This window comes from Sus scrofa, chromosome 14 (assembly GCF_054392235.1).
Source record: "Sus scrofa isolate SSC_HxYL_T2T_F1_AM1 chromosome 14, Sscrofa_HxYL_maternal_Yorkshire_Landrace_v2.0, whole genome shotgun sequence".
In the NCBI taxonomy this organism is placed as follows: domain Eukaryota; kingdom Metazoa; phylum Chordata; class Mammalia; order Artiodactyla; family Suidae; genus Sus; species Sus scrofa.
In genome coordinates, this window is record NC_139396.1 from 52,561,808 (window position 1) to 52,580,438 (window position 18,631).

Sequence of the window (18,631 nt, forward strand, 5' to 3'; positions counted from 1 at the left end):
CATGTCAATAACATTAATGCTGTGTTTTTTTTTTCCTTTAAGGTACTCTCACATCTATTTTTGCCTTTATATCAGCCAATGGGCAGTATCATTGCAGGGGTCAAAAACTCAAATGCCAATAGATAGCACATGAGTAGTATAAATGAGCAGAGCATGTTAGGTATAAGACAGTAGGGAGTGGTGAAGACTGTGGCAAACTTACATGGAAATGTGAATGCCATGAATGCATCTGGCTGGATATAAGAATAGAGAGTGGTAAGGTCTGTGGTTAACTGTTCACATATGGGAATGATTATGGCTCCATATGGCCAGATCTTCCATTTTTTTCCAAAGAAGCCAAGAATCTGGATTTTTATATCCGAGCTTTCTGTTTTTAAATGTTAGTCACAAATTCAAACTTTCTAAAAACTGTAGATCCAACAAAACACAGGGCAAATTTTCTGCCAGTTCGCAACCTCTGTGTTAGGGTCCTCATTTTGCAGCTCATAACTTCTGGATGGTATGTCAGAGGCGTCTCCCTTTATCCAGGGTTCCTATGGCGTGGTCAAGTTGGCCTACAATGAAAATGACAATACCTACTACGTGAGTATCTGCATTCCCCTCCCTGCCCCCATCCTTGTTTAGAGAAAAAGCCTTCTTTCCAGTGCTTGGCTTCCTGGAAGATTTTCCTAGCTCCTGTCTCATTTTATTCTTAGGTCATGTTTATTTTGTGCCTTAGGAAGGAAGTGGGGAAATGGAGAGGTGAGGTGATTGGCTTAGAAAGACTGAGTGAATAAATTGAGCCAGTGTCTCATATCCTCACTTTGGGCTGTCATTTCTACCTCCTCTGTAGCCCTGAGAAGCAGGTCGTAGTGATTCAGAACGCCCTCATGGCTGAGGTTTCAGAATCAGTCCAATGTGGTTTCAAATCCTGGCTTTCCCATGTGCCAATTGCATGTCCTCAGGCAAGTGACATAACTGTGGGACCTGGGTTTCCCCAGATGTCACATATCCCTTGCCCATCACTCCAGCTCACTCTTGTCTTGAGGTGGTGGTACCAATCCCGAGGCTGCTGGTCTCCCAGCTGAGAGAGCTGACCTGGAACCTTGGAAGTACCCTCAGGGCTAGAGGGATCCCGGGAGTCCAGCCCCCGCATAACCTGGGAAGTTGACACTTTCCTGTGATGGGATGCTCACAACCTTGTCCTGAGGCTGCTGGGACGCCGAGCACTTGGCAGGCCTGGGAGTGGAGGGAATTCTCCCTCTACGCTTTTCTCCATTTTAACCAGGATGCGGGGTCTTTTCTCCCACAGGCAATGAAGGTGCTGTCTAAAAAGAAACTGATCCGACAGGCGGGCTTCCCACGTGAGTTTGTTGCCCCAGGGCCTTTGTTTTTAGGCACGGGGCTGGGGCAGGACAGAGAGGGTTGTGTTGAGGGGTGTCCCCTGCAGAGAGTGCCCTGGATGGATTCCCCAAAGACAGCACTGGGCCTCCTGCTGAGGCTTTTTAATTCCTTTGCTTTAAAAAATATTTATTAAAGTAATATAGGTATCAAGAGGAAAACTGGCAGCTCCTCAGAAAGTTAAACATGAAGTTACTGTATCACCCAACAATTCTTCTCCTAGGTTATCGACCCAAGAGAATTAAAAATACATGTTCACATAAGCTTATATGTGAGGGCTCATTGTAGCATTGTTCATAATAGACGAAACATAGAAACAACGCCAAACGTCAGTCGACAAAAGGTGGTCTGTCTAGCCGATGGACTATTACTCAGCCCTAAAAAGAAATGATATTCTGATACATGCTGCAACACAGATGACCTTGAAAACATGATGCTAAGTGAAAGAAGCTAGGCACAAAGGGCCACATATTGTATGATGCCACTTATATGAAATGTCCAGAATAGGTAAATTTTAGAGACAGAAAGGTGATCAGTGATTTCCAGGGGCTGGGGTTAAGGGTTAAGTGGGGAGTGACTGCAAATAGGTACAGGGGTTTTGGGGGAGGGTGGCTTTGAAAATGTTCAGGATTTAGTGGTGATGGTTGTACAACCTTGTGAATGTACTAAAAACCATTGAATTACACATTTTAAAATGATGAATTAAAAATTTAAATACCGGAGTTCCCATCATGGCCCAGTGGAAACGAATCTGACTAGGAACCATGAGGTTGTGGGTTCAATCCCTGGCCTTGCTCAGTGGGCTAAGGATCCGGCATTGCTGTGAGCTGTGGTGTAGGTCTCAGATGTGGCTCAGATCCAGCGTTGCTGTAGCTCTGGTGTGGGCCGGCAGCTACAGCTCCAATTAGACCCCCTAGCCTGGGAACCTCCATATGCCGTGGGTGCAGCCCTGGAAAAGACAAAAAGACAAAAAAAAAAAAATTTGAATACCGTAAGGCATTTCAATTATATCTACAAAAATACGAAAGAACAGAAGGACATATAGAGAGATCAAGTTTCTTTCTGCACTCCTCCCTCTCCCTGCAGGCAGCTCCCACTTTTAGCTCTTTTGGGAGCTGGTAATTACTGCATGTGATCAGGTGTAGGTGAGCATATCAGAGGCTGCTCCAACATAAGCTCGCTGCCAGCAGTGCTGAGCAAACTGTCAGCTTGAGCCAAAAAGAGAAGGTAGATAAGAAGAAACATAAACCCCATCCTATCACCAGACCCTGGTTTATCCTGCTTATCTAACTCTGAGCCAGATAATATCCTTGTGCCATTATTTCTTGATTTAGTAATTTTCAGCATTGACTTCTGACTTCCTCTGAGGACAGCTTAAACCACCCCTTAGCGGCCTTTCCCCAACCAGGCAATGAGATGATTACATGACATTCAGCACCTCTGTTGTTCCTGCCCTTGGTCACTTTCTTCCTTGTTCCAGCAGGTGTAGCAAGCGTCTTTCCTTTGAGTTTGTCTTCCCTGTGTTCACATCCCACTCCTGACACCTGCCCCTCTGCTTTTACTTTGTCAAGGCTGACACATTTGCATCGGGTTTGTTGATCACACATAGACCCTTTTTTTTTTTTTTTTTTTGTCTTTTGTCTTTGTTGTTGTTGTTATTGTTGCTATTTCTTGGGCCGCTCCCGCGGCATATGGAGGTTCCCAGGCTAGGGGTTGAATCGGAGCTTTAGCCACCGGCCTACGCCAGAGCCACAGCAACGCAGGATCCTAGCCGCGTCTGCAACCTACACCACAGCTCACGGCAACGCCGGATCGTTAACCCACTGAGCAAGGGCAGGGACCGAACCCGCAACCTCATGGTTCCCAGTCGGATTCGTTAACCACTGCGCCATGACGGGAACTCCTAGACCCTTAATGTAATCTGCAGTGTAAGTGTTTTGACTGTGGACCTTTCCATCACTGTGACCTTTTGAGTGTCAGTCACTGCAGGGCCAAGCAAGTCCTTTGATTTTTCTCTCACTGGCTCATCTGTTCTTACCCCTGACATCATTTCGTATTTCCACTATTTCCATGAGTAAAGGAGTTGAGGGCTAATGTTTTTTGTTCATATTATGGAGTGGGAAAACTGAGTCCTAAAGAGGGGAATATTGAGATTGCTGAGCTAGACTCGAGACCTCTTTTCCTTGTACCACAGTGAACTTTTTTTTTGGGTCTTTTCTAGGGCTGCTCTTGTGGCATATGGAGGTTCTCAGGCTAGGGGTCTAATTGGAGCTGTAGCCACCAGCCCACGCCAGAGCCACAGCAATGCAGGATCCGAGCTGCATCTGTGACCTACACCACAGCTCACGGCAACGCCGGATCCTTAACCCACTGAGCAAGGCCAGGGATCGAACCTGCAACCTCATGGTTCCTAGTCAGATTCATTAACCACTGAGCCATGACGGGAACTCCCACTGTGAACTCTTGATTCTCATTGTGGCTTGGGTCATGGAACAGGAAGGAAGGGATTAACAGGAGGCTGGCCATAAGGGCTGGGTCTCCAGCTTCAGTAGTTTCCAGCAGCAGAGAAGATAGATGAAAAGAAGGCTGTTTAACGCCCCTTGTGGGAGTTCCATTTGTGGCTCAGCAGTAACAAACCTGACTAGTATCCAAGAGGACGTGAATTCAATCCCTGGCCCCAATAAGTGGGTTAAGGACCCAGCATCGTCATAAGCTGCAGTGTAGGTTGCAGACACAGCTTGGATTCTGTGTTGCTGTGGCTGAGGCATAGGCCAGTGGCTGCAGCTCCAATTTGACCCCTAGCATGGGAACTTCCATATGCCACAGATGTGGCCTAAAAAGACAAAAAGAAAAAGAAAAAAAAAAGCCCCTTGTGGCGTCAGCCACTCCAGCCCTGCTGAGACCCTTCCCCTCTGTTTGTCCTGCCTACAGTCCCGTCTGCAGAGGACAGTCTCTTTGCCTTGACCTTAGGATAGTTCATGTCTCCTCCAGGTCGCCCCCCACCCCGAGGCACCCGGCCAGCCCCTGGAGGCTGCATCCAGCCCAGGGGTCCCATTGAGCAGGTGTACCAGGAAATTGCCATCCTCAAGAAGCTGGACCACCCCAATGTGGTGAAGCTGGTGGAGGTGAGGTGGGGGAAAGTGGGGACAGGAGGGAGGAATGGTGATGTTCGAGCTCTGGCGCTGTTATCACCCAGATGCCATACCACTAGTTTCCAGGGAGAGCCACGCCACATCAAACAGCCTGTTGCAGGGCTGAGATGTAGCTATTTCTACAGGCTCCTTCACTCTGTTATTTGGTGTCATCTTCACTCTTCCCTAAGACTATTTATTTTACTCCTGTTTTACAGATGAAAGAATTGAGGCTCTGAGGGATACTGAGGCTTGCCCTTCACCCACTTCTGTCTTTTTGGAGCTGGTTCTCTTTCTACTACACATATGTGTAGTTGTAGCACAAAAGCAGCCATTAATTTGCATGTAAACAAATGGGCCTGGCTGTGTTTTGATAAAACTTTGCTTGCAAAAACAGGTGGAGAGCCAGATGGCCAACCCCTGCTCTAGATCACCAGTTCTCCAACTTTTCGGTCTCAGGACCCTTTTATGTTCTTAAAGATAATTGAAGCCTCTAAACAACTTTTGCTTATGTGGTTATATTTATTAATATTTATTGCACTAGATTTAAAATGGAGAAGTTTAAAAATTACCTTTAATTCATTTAACAACAACAGTAATTCTACACATTAACACAGGTGACTTTTTAAAAAGAAAAATAACTATTTTCTGTAACAAATGAAGTGAGGAGAGCAGCATAGTTTTCATTTTTGCAAATGTTTGTGTTAATGTGTGGCTTAATAGAAAACAGCTGGATCCTCACATCTCCTTTTGTATTCATCCTGTTATGACGTCGCATGTCACATGGTTTCTGAAAAATCCTTAGAGAATGAGAATGAAAAAGACAAATATTGTCTTAGTTTTATTTTTTAAAATTAAAGTATAGTTGATTTCCAATGTGTTTTCAGTTTCTGTTGTACAGCAAAGTGACCCAATCACACACAGTTCCCTGTGCTGTACAGTAGGGCCCCATTGCCCATCCATTCCAAACATAACAGTTTGCATCCAAAAACCCCGAATGGCCCATACATCCATCCCCCTCCCTCCCCCCTCCCTTGTCTTAGTTTCAGAACAGAAATAGTATTGACCTTGTGGGTTCCTTGGAAGCATCTTGGGAACCCCGAGAAGTCCCCAGACCACATTTGGAGTAGCTCTGGTCCACAGGGACCAGGACTTGTAAACAGTATGTGATAAAGCACTTTATTGGAGGTACATTCAAAGTGCGATGAGAATAAAGAGTGGGAGTGGCCAGTTCAGCCTGAAGTCTTCTCAGAGGAAGTGATGTTTGTGATGGCCCTGGCTGTTTGCTGGATGGAGAAGACAGGGAAGGGCATCACAGGGGCAGGAACAGCATATGCAAAGGGCAGGAGGCCTTTATTTGGCTAGGGGCTTACCTCCGCCTCTGGTAGATGTGAGGGTCATCAGCCACACTTTGCTTGGGGCCCTTTGGGTACAGAAGTCCAGATGGGCAAGTGCCTGAGTCTGTCTTTCCCTCAAAGGGCAGAGCGTAGGGTTCCAGGTTGGCTGTCCTGGGCCTCTGCCTGGGTGCATCCTTTTCTCAGGGCTCCTCTCCTGTGGCTCTTGAGTGGCTGGTGATGGTGAGTGTGATATGGGAAGAGGTGGGAGGACCAGTCTAGCCAAGGAGGCTGCCTTTGTTTTTTCTCAGAAGGAGAGAGATGGTGGCTGCAGGTCATCTTCACCTGTCACACTGGGTTTCACAATTTCAACTCATCGATGCTGGAGTCAGCCATCTTAGAGGAAGCCCAACAGTTAGCACTTGGTTAGCACACAGGTGTGGGTCCTGGCGGGATCTCCCTTCTCCCCAGTGCCCTGTGGCATGAGGGCTCCCTACCCCAAAAAGACTCTTTGCCAGCTTGCCTGTTCATTCATTTATCAGGCATTTCCTGAGCACCTATGTGCCTAGTCCTGTACAGGGCACCTTGGAGGCAGCCAAGGCAGATACAATCTGATGCCTGCCCTTTGGAGAGAGGGAGGAAGATAGAAATAGTGGTAAATGGTGGGATTGATGGGGAGTTTGGGGTTAGTAGATGCAAACTATTACATTTAGAATGGATAAATCCCCAGCAGCGGGGTCCCACTCTGCAGTACAGGGAATTATATTCTGTCTCTTGGGATACAACATGAGGGAAGAGTCGAGTTCCTGTCACGGCTCAGTGGTAATGAACCTGACTAGTATCCATGGGGATGCAGGTTTCATCCCTGGTCTTGCTCAGTGGGTTAAGGATCTGGCATTGCTGTGGGCTGTGGTGTAGGTTGCAGATGCAGATCGGATCCAGTGTTGCTATGGCTGTGGTGTAGGCCGGCGGCTACAGCTCTGATTGGACCCCTAGCCTGGCAACCTCCATATGCCACGAGTGCAGCCCTAAAAAGAAAAAAAAAAAGGCCAAAAACAAAAATCATAATGAAAGATAATTTGAGAAAAAGAATGTAATATATGTATGACTGGGACATTTTGTTGTACAGCAGAAATTGGCACAATGCTGTAAATAAACTATACTTGAATAAAAAATATATAAATGAACAAAAGAAATAGTGAAAGCAGGAAGGCTGTAAGAGAGAGTGTGAGAGCGAGAGAGAGAGAGCACACACCGTGGCAGTTCTAGGCAGGGAGACAGCATTTCCGGCAGGGCAGGGGCATGGGGACAGGATTTGAATTCTCACCCAGAGGACCAGTCCATTGTGTCCTAGGAAACAGAATCCTTATCAAGCCGAGACATTTTCCAAGGGAGGAATCCTCCCCCTGCTTTTGTAACCTCCTTTCTGGGTGTCTTGGACCCTTGAGGATTGGGCTAGAAAGCACCTATTTTCCAGATGGTCATTTGGCTCACTCGCTCTGGGTTTTTTTCCTGTGACCTTCTTCTCAACCGGGAGAAGCAGTGGAAATCGCGGCCCTCCTGTCGGCAGGTGCAGTCATGTGGATGCTGCTTCCTCCCTGCTCATGATTTTCTCTCTTCCTCTCCCCCTCTCCTTATCTCCGGCCTGTTCCATGTGGCTGTGCCAACAGGTCCTGGATGACCCCAACGAGGACCATCTGTACATGGGTAAGAGAGCCCTTGCCTTCTGCCACCCTGGCCTCTCCGGACATCCCCTGCCCTGGGCCTCTCCCACTACCAGATGCTCCTGGAGCTTCCCCTTTACTGCTCCAGCTGGCCCCCCTGGGGAGCCACCCAGAGGGCTGCCCCCCTGGGTTGAAGCAGGAGGTGGAGGGAGTTCTTGCTGGGACTTTATCCTGTTCATTCATTCGCAGATGTTAATTGAGCATCTGCTGTAGGCTGGGCACCGTTCTAGACCCTAAAGATGCAGTGATGAGTAAGAAAGATGAAGCCCCTGCCCTTAATGAAGCTGGTGTTCTAGTCAGGGAGGGCAGAGAGCCACCAGCTAGAGTCGGCCCTCTGTGTCCGTAGGCTCTGCATCTGCAGATTCAACCAACTGTGGATCAAAAATCTGAAAAAGAAAAAAAAAATCGCAGAATGGTCCAAAATGTAAAACTTGAATTTGCCATGCACTGGAAACTACCTAGTGTTTATGTTAGAGTTATAGCTACTTATGTAGCTTTTACTTCATACTCGTTATTTTAAGTAATCCAGAGATGATTTAAGTATATGGGAGGGTGCATGAAGGCTGTATGCAAATACAACGCCATATTATATAAGGGACTTGAGCCTCTGCAGGTTTTGGTATCAGCGAGGCTTCCTGGAACCAATTCGCCATGGACACAGAGGGTCAACTGTAGGTAAAGCAGACAGTCGACTTCAGATAGATGCTCTGAAGGAGATATGAGAGGGTGAAGTGAGAGAGAGATGGGGGGGGCCACTTCAGATAGGAGTGACCACTTAGCATCTGAATGTCAAGGACACCACATCCGGGGAAGAGCTTGCCAGGCCAAGGAAACAGCGGGTACAAAGGCCCAAGGACAAAAGCCAAAAAAAAAAAAAAAAAAAAAAAAAAAAAAGAAGAACATTAGAGAATTGCAGTTTCTCAAAATGTGGTACCACTAGCACTTTAAGCATATGACATGATTTTAGGTGTTACACGGACAAACATTTGAGAATTTTGTTACATCACTGTACCATTGTATATGCTCAACTATAACCAGCACATGAAACTCATGATTTCATGGGTATCCTTACCTGAGATAAGGCTAAAAGTTTTAACACTAAGTCAACTTAAAGAAAAGTGTGAAATAAATAATAGTTAATGTGGTATGTAGATATGGCCAGACTATAAACATGGTAGGTAAACAAGTGAAGATTGGGGAAAGAGAGAAGAAATCACAAACGTGAAAGCTAATTACTGTCCCACAATGGCATCCCCAGCATCTTCCTCACTCGGGGCTGCAGACCTGACACCAGATGGCTTTGGGCTGCTCCTGAGGAGGCAGGTTGTTCATACAACAAACATTACAGTTTGTCAGGCCCTGTTCTAAGTTCTTCAGGGAACGAAACTCAACCCCCTCACCCTCAGGAAACTCTTGTTCTGGGGAGGACAGACAGATACACTGAGACCTGAGTATTATGCATACACTTGGTAGGTGACAATACTGCAGAGAAAAGCTAACCTGAGCAGGGTCAGGGGAGCTAGGAGTTCTGGGTTAGAAGTTTGGGAAACAGAGTGCATCCTCGAGATGCCTCCCTGAGGTGATGTTTGTGCAGGACAGTGGGGACCAGATGGCAGAGGACACTTCACACCATTGTAAGACCATGCCTTTTACTCTGAGTGAGAAGGGAGCCATTGGAGGGTTTTGAGCAGAGCAGTGGAATAAGTATGAAAAGAACACGACCTGGGCTTCAAAGAGGAGTTTCCTGGGAGATCCCGTTGTGGCTCAGTGGTCACTAACCTGACTAGTATCCAGGAGGACTCGGGTTTGATCCCTGGCCTCACTCAGTGGGTTAAGGATCCGGCGTTGCTGTGAGCTCTGGTGTAGTTTACAGACTTGTCTTGGACCTGGTGTTGCCATAGCTGTGGTGTAGGCTGGCAGCTGCAGCTCCAGTTCAGCCCCTAGCCTGGGAACTTACATATAACGCAGGTGGCCCTAAAAGCGCCACCCCCCCCCAGCAAAAAAAAAAAAAAAAAAAAAAAAAGAAAGGAAAAAGAGAGAAAAGAAAAAGAAGAGTTTCCTAAGCCATTTGGACCACTCAGCTTCTTTTTTCATTCCTTGAGGCAGTGGTGTTGGAAGATAGTTGTGCTGGTTTTGGTATGTGATACCAGTGGTTTTGAAAAAATCTTGACAGAAATTTTAGTTTCATGCCGCGGCTTATGACAAGAACAGAGAGGGCAGCTTGGGAAGCTGGGTAGCAGCTGTCCACAAGGGTCCTGCAGCTGCAGAGCCAGCTGACCCTCAAAGGCTAGAGAACACAATCGACATTTCTAGAGGTTAAAAACCTCCTGGACTTCACTGGTGGCTTGTGGGTCAGGGATCCAGCGTTATCACTGCTATGGCTCAGTTTGTGGCTCGGCCCTGTTTGTTTGTGGCCATCCCTGGCCCTGGAACTTCTGCATGCCATGGGTGCAGCCAAAAAAAAAGAAGAAAGAAAGGGAAAAAAAACCCCAAATCTTCCCTCCTACCACTCAGCCCCAGGAAGGATTAAACTGTTAGTGACTGAAAGTAGACCTATTTCAACAGGCTGCCTTCCCCATGCCAACCGAGTTATGGTGCTTGGGAGGAAGCAAAGAAATTCATGAGGCAGCTTTTGAAAGTCAAAATGTACATGAACACAACATTGTAAATCAAGTATACTTCAGATTTTTTTTTTTAATGTACATAAACAAGGTGGGAAAGCAGGAGCCAAGGGCCCAGCGCTCTGTCTCTGGAAATCTTACCTTCAGCTCCATTGCTTTTGCTTCTAGCCACAGCCTGAAGCAAAGGCATATTTGCCCTAACACTGGTTAATGAACCTGAATACAGGGTGGGGCCTCGGGGGAGTTAAGTGCCTTTTTCGGTTAGAACTTTTAAGCCTTCTTTTTGTCTGAGGAGCTGGCCCTTTCCCCTTGGCCATCTCGGTCCTTGGACAGCTTTGAAACAACCCTTTGGTTTCTCCTTTAAGAAACTCCAATGTGGGTAGGTGACTCTAGAACAACAGACAACTCCAAAGTCATTCTTCACTGGATTTTGAAATTCACAGTGCTGTTTTTTCACTTCCTAAAGTACAGCTTCATGTTCCTGGTTGTATTTGTCCAAGCAGAATAAAATTAAGATAACTACACTATATAACCCAGGAGTTCCATTCCTAGGTGAACACTGCCAAAGAATGGAAAACAGACATCCACACAAATACCTGTACACGAATGTTTAGAGCGGCATTATTCATAAGAGCCAAAATGTGGAAACACTTCAAGTGTTCATCAATTGATGGATAAACAAAATGTAGCATAGCCACACCAGGGAATATTATACAGCCATGCAAAGGAACAAAGTACTGACAGATGCTACAACACAGATGAACCTTGAAAACATGCTAAGTGAAACAGCCAGTTACAAGAGGTCACCTACTGTATGATTACATATATATGAAATGTTCAGAATAGGCAAATCTATAGAAACAGGAAGCAGATTGGTGGTTGCCAGGGGCTATTTCCTGGGAGTATGGGAAGTGACTACTAATGGACACTGGGTTTCTTTTTAGAGGGGCTGAAAATGTTCTTGAACTAGACAGAGGTGGTTGTTGCCCTGGAGGCTGTGGATACTAAATGCCACTGAATTATATACTTTAAAATAGTTTTATGTTGTGAAAACTACCGCCCAACTTTTCAGATATGCAAAAAATAAACCAAACCTCTCCCACCACCAACAAAAAAGCTCTGCATTCCCTGAATACGGTTTACCTAATACTTGGTGTTTGGGGGGACTTGGTCCCTACACACACAGGGCTGGGGGAAGCTGGCATGCAGTGAGGCATTGGCATGCTCTGTGCAAATTTGAGTCCAGAAGGGCCAGTTTAGGGGGAAGCAGGTGAGTTGACTTTTAAGGGGATCTCCACCTCCAACTCTGTCTCCAAGTCTTAGTTTAGTTTGGACTGAGAGTCAAGGGAAAGGGTTCGAGGGCCAGCTAACCACAGAGAATTGAGGAGTTGGAACAACATTATCCAACAATTCTTGGTTTGTAGCCATCAGGATTGTAGCCTGGCAGCTTGAAAAATGTGAGAGGGGTAACTGGAACTTGTTCTTGCTGTTTTTTGAATTAAAATTTTGATAGGGTTCAGAAGACCCCTGGGGCTCCTTTTTTGTGCCCTTGCAATTCGATGTTAAGGTTGTGTCCCCTTAGACCTGTTCTTTGGCATAAAGTGGCTCAGGACCTGGGTGTGACTGAGAGAATGTAGTTTATTTTTATTTTTTTAGGGCCATACCTGAAGCATATGGGAGTTCCCAGGCTAGGGGTCCAGTCAGAGCTGCTGGTGCTGTCCTACACCACAGCCATAGCAATGCAGGATCCGAGCTGTGTCTGCGACCTACACCACAACTCATGGCAACGCCGGATCCTTAACCCACTGAGCAAGGCTGAGGATTGAACCCGCATCTTCATTGATATTAGCTGGGTTCATTACTGCTGAGCTACAGTGGGAGCTCCTGAGAGAATGTAGTTTAGCATCAGTCATTTCTCTGGAGCCCTCAGGTAGGAGAGGAAAGATGAAAGGAGCCAGGAGCAGTCCAGAGTCCACTATCTCCGGTTCCCCTGCTTTGTGTTCTCTGGCGTGGGGTCCTTCCCTGTTTTGAGGACTAGAAGTACAGCCAGCCTCGTATAGTCCCAGTGACACCAGAAATCTCTGATCCCTAGCCACCAGATGGGAATTTAGAAAAGCGGAACCTTCAGTAGCTCTGGTTCAGTGAGCTATTTCTCTCCCCAGCCCCAGTAGTAGATTCAGTGCTTCTCGATGTTTCTAGGGGTAGGAGGGGCTTGGGGAGCAGGGGGAGGAAGATGGATTTCCAGTTTCCCAATGTAACCACTCACTCCCTTCTCTATCCTACAGTGTTTGAACTGGTCAACCAAGGGTGAGTGTCCCCATTCCCAGCAGGTAGGCTGCCTGAAGCTTCTGAGCTGCTAAGCTGCATGAGGTGGTGCAAGAGGGCAAAGGCCCGCGCGTCTGGTTTGCACTTCATGCATGTGTTGACTTTTCAGGCCTGTGATGGAAGTGCCCACCCTCAAACCACTCTCTGAAGACCAGGCTCGATTCTACTTCCAGGATCTGATTAAAGGCATCGAGTACTGTAAGCAGGGCCTGCGGGAGGACCCTCACCCAGGGGGGTGGTGAGCATGCCCTGGTGGTGGATGGGAAGTGGAGGGTTTCCTACTTCCCTCCTGGAGCCCAGGGATGTGGGCAGGAAACAGAATTGTATGAGATGCAGAGTCACCGAAGGTTGCAGATAGCTCTCCTGGGGCCACACTATGAGCAGAAACCCTTCTGCCACACAGAATAATGAAGAGAAATAGTGATAGTGACCATCCATCCAGCACTTTCTTATGTGTACCAGGCACTGTTAGGGACTCTCACTTGCATCATTCTTTATTCCCAGCAACCCTGGGATCCTGCTGACCTCCTGGAATCTTCATTCCTTGTATGTAAAGTACGAGGTCAAGGACTGAACCTGCGTCCTCATGGATAGCCACAGTGGGAACTCCTGAGAGGATGTAGTTTATTTTTATTTAGTATAAATAAAATAAAAGAGATACTTTAGATAGCATGAAGTATCTCTCACCAGGGCTGAAGTCAGCCCGGACATCAGTAGTTCTGATTGGCAGGTGTACTTTCTACTTCCGGTTGTTAAACATTTTGACTCATACTCTTTGCCTGTTACATAGGATTGTTGTGAGATTGGAATGAGGTGAATGGGAGAGGCCCCTGACTGCGCATTCAGCAAAGGCAGCTGTGGCTTCTGTTACCAACATCATCATTTCATTGTCACCACTGCCACTACCACCCCAGAAACGCAGTTGGGTCTTCCAGACCATAGGGTCATCCTCTCCCATGGGCTGACGTACAGTGGGGAACAGTTAGCCAAGTCTCCAGTCCTGTTCTGTGCTTCGCACCTCAAATTGACCTGCTCTAGTCACTGTTGGTTTGGTGAACAGGTTGAGTAGTGGCATTAATAAATGAAAATATGTTTGATTATTACAAGTCTTGATACTTCTAGTTGGGAGTCAAGCTGAACAACAACTTTCTCATGCACATGTGACTTAGACTATAGCAGGTGGTTACCAGTTGCTCTGGGCAGTCTCGTGTCTCACCCCTTGCTTCAGACGACAGGACAGCTTCTTTAGAGACACTCCTCTTGTCTTACAGAGTGTTCAGCAGGTTTGGGAGGGGAAGGCTGGGAAGAGCCTGGGGCCTCAGGAGAACAGTGAGGTTCCTGCCTGTGTCTCTGGGCCATGTGGGCTACGTGGAGCTCCTCACATTGTTTTTCTGGCCCCTGTCTCTCCCATCCTGTGTTGATGCTGCCCCCAGTACACTACCAGAAGATCATCCACCGGGACATCAAACCTTCCAACCTGCTGGTGGGAGAAGATGGGCACATCAAGATTGCGGACTTTGGTGTGAGCAACGAGTTCAAGGGCAGTGATGCCCTCCTCTCTAACACCGTGGGCACACCCGCCTTCATGGCGCCCGAGTCACTCTCAGAGACCCGGAAGATCTTCTCTGGGAAGGTAGGTTTGGACCTGCCTGAGATGCAGAGTTCTACCTGTGTTAGGGTCCTTTCCATTTTAAGTGGCAAATACCCAGCTCACTGGCTTTAAACAGTGAATCCATCAGATCATATGGATGAGGAGTGGGGTGCGTTTGGCTTCAGGCTTGGCTAGACACAGGGATTCAAATAGGAATCCATCTTGCCATCTCTCAGCTCTGTTTTCTGGAATTCCTCCTCAGGTGAATGGGTCATCAGCAGCTCCAGGCTACTTTCTATCAGTTTACCAGCCTCAGTAGAAAGAGCATTGTTTGGGAGTTCCCGTCATGGCGCAGTGGTTAACGAATCCGACTAGGAACCATGAGATTGTGGGCCGACTAGGAACCATGAGGTTGTGGGTTCGGTCCCTGCCCTTGCTCAGTGGGTTAACGATCCGGCGTTGCCGTGAGCTGTGGTGTAGGTTGCAGACACGGCTTGGATCCCGTGTTGCTGTGGCTCTGGCGTAGGCCGGTGGCTACAGCTCCGATTAGACCCCTAGCCTGGGAACCTCCATATGCCGAGGGAGCGGCCCAAGCAAAAAAAAAAAAAAAAGAACATTTTTCTTTCTGAAGAGCTCCAGCAAAAATCCTGGGGTTGGCTCTGATTGGCCTAGCATGGGCCATATGCTCATCCTTGAGCCAATCACTGTGCCTAGGGGAAGTGTTGCTCTCATTGGCCAGGCCTGGGTCATGTGCCTAACTAGAGGCTGGGGATTGAGGGGCAGGAACAGCTATGCCCCTGTTCTGAGCAGTCAAGAAGAGGTGGTTCCCCAAAGGAGAGCTGGGGGATTGGATGCTGGGCAGTAAAAGCTGTAGACACCTTTTACTGCTCCTCATCCCCTCACACAGAACTCTTTTTTTTCTTGCAGGCATTGGATGTTTGGGCCATGGGTGTGACACTGTACTGCTTTGTGTTTGGCCAGGTAACAGGCTGGGATATCTTGTATCCTGGGGGTTGTGGATGGGCCCCCTTGGATTAATAGTTACCTCTGCAGTTAGATAGTGCTTATTCACTTAAAAGTTATTTCATTTTATTTCCACAGTTAGATCTGAATATGAAAAATTATGCCTTCCCAAATGCACATAGCTCTATGTGATAGTCATATCTGTTGACAAAATGAACAGAGGATTAAAACAGAAGGATTGGCAGAGGCTCTAGTTTATAAATTCAGTAGTTGATGAATTTAGGGCAAGAAAAGCAAATGTGCTACCTCTGCCCACTCCTAAACCAGAAACAGGCATGCCTAATCAATAACTACTCTTTTCTCCTGAGCCCAGTTTTGCTTTGATGTTCTTCTCCCAGTGTTCCTAGAAGCTGTTGTTGGAGGAATAGAATTAGAATGGAAGTTAAAGCCCATCTAGCATTATTGATTTAGGGAGTGCTGTTTTGTCTTCTTTTTGTTGTTGTGCTTTTGCTGTTGTTTTTTTATTACTGATGTTTAGGAGCTTCTGTTTTTAACTCTGAAGTTCAGCTTGATTATGTGAGCAATAAAAGTGTGAATTATTCCTTTCCACAAGCTTGTACTCCTACTGAGGAAAGCCTAAGAAATTAATTCCATGAGGAAGTAAAGGAGTTCATTATCCCCAACCCTACCCAACATTTGGTTAGAAAAATTTCAGGAATTTCTGCTGTGGTGCAATGGGATCAGCAGTGTCTCCGTAGTTCTGGGATACAGGTTCAATCCCCACCCAGCACAGTGGGTTAAGGATCTGACATTGCCCCAGCCACAATGTAGGCTGTAACTGTGGCTGGATCTGATCCTTGACTGGGGAACTCCATATGCCTTGGGGTGGCAAAAAAAAAAAAGAGAAGAAAATTTTCAATCCCAAAGCAAAGTTGAAAGAATTGTACCTCCTTACACGGGTTTCAGAAGCTTACTATTTGTTTGTAGCTTCCTTTCTTTTTTCTTTTGGGGTAAAATTTATATGTAATGGAATACACAGATTTTAAGTGTACTATTTAATGTGTTCTGTCAAATGGACACCTGTGTAATCCAAACTCTTTATCTCAAGTTACTCCTCTTAATGAAATCATTTTCCTTGGATCAGAGTGGACCAGGTCACTTCCAGTGACCTCTTCTGATCTTCTGAACACCTCACATAAAGGTTCCTTTTCTCAGCACAATGCCTGAGCTCCTCTTGGGTCAGGCCCTCCACCAAGTGAGAGCATCCAGTCACCCAAGCGGTGGTGCATGAACAGGCTTCAGAACCTGCCCAGTCTAGGCTTAAATCCCACCTTTGCACTTTCTGGGACACCTCACCTCTCTGAGCCTCTCTTTTTCTTTTCTGTAAAAATGAGATTAATTTTTTTTTTATGGTTTCTGAGCATATCCACAGAAATAATTCAAGCATTCATTAATTCAACAAGCATTTATTCAGGTCCTACTTTGTGCCAAGGTTGTTCCTGGGCACTGGGTGTCAGTAGTGAGCAAGACACACAAAAATCCTGCCCTCTTGGAGCTGACATTCCAGTGCAGGAGTTAAACAATAAACAAATATATAGGTAATATAATGTTGGGGGAAAGTGCGATAATGAGAAATCACATGGAGGTGGAGGGGGTGTCTGTTTTAGACAGGAGCTCGGAAAGTCCTCCCTGAGAGGGTGAGCTTTGATCAGACACCTGACTAATGGTAGAAAACAAGCCATGCAGATGTCAGTGGGAAGAATATTCTAGGCAGAGGGAATAGCCAATGAAACATTTGTCCTGAGAAACCTCAGTAGAGGGACTGGCCCAGGCTAAGCCCTCACAAATCACAGCTGTTCCTGCAGCGTCTTTTGTATTGTTCTTAGTACTATTATCCTTCGCCTGGCAAGTAGGTGAAGAAGTTTGCTTTTGTATAACTCGGTACATTAAAGCACAGCTACAGAGGAAAGCCACGGTATGGTTGGGAAGGTTCTAGCCCTTCTGGAAGTGGTCCTTTAGATCTCTGGGGAATGGGAATGGCTTCCTCTCTGGACTGGCAGAGAAACTGGGCTGTTTCTTTGCCATAACCCATATGGAGTGACATCTGCCCTTGCAGGACAGGTGTGCCAGCCACTGATGGCCGCCCTGTCCCTCACCTGTCTCTACAGTGCCCATTCATGGATGAGCGGATCATGTGTTTGCACAGTAAGATCAAGAGTCAGGCCCTGGAATTTCCAGATCAGTGAGTATGGCCCTGATCATGTTGCTTCTCTTTCTAAGTGAGCCCTTGGTGACATCTGCCACCCCTGATGTGTCTCCCACCCCCAGGCCTGACATAGCCGAGGACTTAAAGGACCTGATCACCCGCATGTTGGACAAGAACCCAGAGTCAAGGATCGTGGTGCCAGAAATCAAGGTACCTAGGGGCCCCTGCTGCCCCGTGGGGTATGCACTGGGGGCTCAGCTGTGTTCTCTGCTTGGAATTGTTTGGCTCAACCCTGCCTCAGCCAGGCCCCACACCCCTCTGTTTATAGCGATGCACCTTCCTTGACACCGCTGCCCTCTTATGTCCTGGGGCCTCTGGGGTGTGGGGGCTGGTGGGGTGAGACTTGTGTTCACTGTGAGTGTGGAAGTGGGATCTGTTGTCAGCTGAGCAGCTAGCACTTGCTCCAATTGGCTTGGGCTCATGGCATCCACCCTCCCAGACCAGACGAGACCAGACCAGGGCCTCTGGCGGCTGAAATCTGGTGTCTTTTCCTTGACCTTGCCCGTCCCTTCGTGAATGTACAATGAGGGTGGGAGGACATTAGTGAGCAGTTTGACCCCCCACCCCTGAATTCTACCCTGTGAGAAGAGATCCCTCCCCACCCCTTCCACTGCAGGTGTCACATGCACCCACTTGGACCTTAAGGAAATCTAGAGGAGTTCCTATTGTGGCTCAGCAGTTATGAACCCATCTAGTATCCATGAGGATGTGGGTTCAATCCCTGGCCTTGCTCAGTGGGTTAAGGATCCTGCATTGCTGTGGTTGTGGTGTAGATCAGCAGCTACAGCTCCGATTCAGCCCCTAGCCTGGGAACTTCTGTATGCCACAGGTGTGGCTCTAAAAAGCAAAAATAAAACAAACAAAACAAAACCCAGACGTCTAGAGATTGGCTTCAGGAATCTTAGACACCTAAGCTAACTAGCATTTGAAGAGGGGACAGCCTGAAAGGTTACAGCAGAGGGCTGGGACCCCTGGGCAGGTAGTGGGGGGCAGCGCTCTGCCCATGTCCTCTCTCGATTGTGTCCTTTGTGTCCTTTTGACCCGACTGTTTCCCAAGCCTGTTTCCCTTTCTGTGAAGTGGAGAGGATGCCGCCTGCTCCGAACTGAGCCTTGTAGGCACTGGGGAGAGTTGCTGAAAACAAGCAACTCTACAGCCTGAAACTCTCCGCAATTGCGAGGCAGATGGCAAATTCCAGGCACTTCTGCCAAGACCTGGGCCAAAGGGAGGATCCAGGCCACCTCCTGCCCCAGCCCATAGCTCCCTCCCATTCTCTGTCCTCTGTCTTCTCCACCTTT

General features: G+C 47.3%; 1 protein-coding gene across 33 annotated transcripts in view; it reads left to right on the forward strand.

Annotated features, from left to right (window-relative positions):
- Positions 1–18,631, forward strand: part of CAMKK2 (calcium/calmodulin dependent protein kinase kinase 2) — a 59,046-nt gene that overhangs the window by 29,541 nt on the left and 10,874 nt on the right. For 32 of the 33 annotated variants that reach the window (XR_014827302.1, XM_001929310.6, XM_021073037.2 and 29 more), the window contains 10 exons: positions 529–582; positions 1,292–1,343; positions 4,372–4,505; positions 7,516–7,552; positions 12,476–12,497; positions 12,625–12,713; positions 13,949–14,148; positions 15,034–15,087; positions 17,238–17,311; positions 17,398–17,485. Coding sequence is in view for 31 of the 33 variants with exons in the window: in XM_001929310.6 (XP_001929345.1) it covers positions 529–582; positions 1,292–1,343; positions 4,372–4,505; positions 7,516–7,552; positions 12,476–12,497; positions 12,625–12,713; positions 13,949–14,148; positions 15,034–15,087; positions 17,238–17,311; positions 17,398–17,485 (804 nt within the window). In the remaining 2 variants the exon portion in view is untranslated. Of the gene's footprint in view, positions 1–528; positions 583–1,291; positions 1,344–4,371; positions 4,506–7,515; positions 7,553–12,475; positions 12,498–12,624; positions 12,714–13,948; positions 14,149–15,033; positions 15,088–17,237; positions 17,312–17,397; positions 18,503–18,631 lie in introns of all 33 variants that reach the window. The other variant, XR_014827303.1, reaches the window with a different exon arrangement.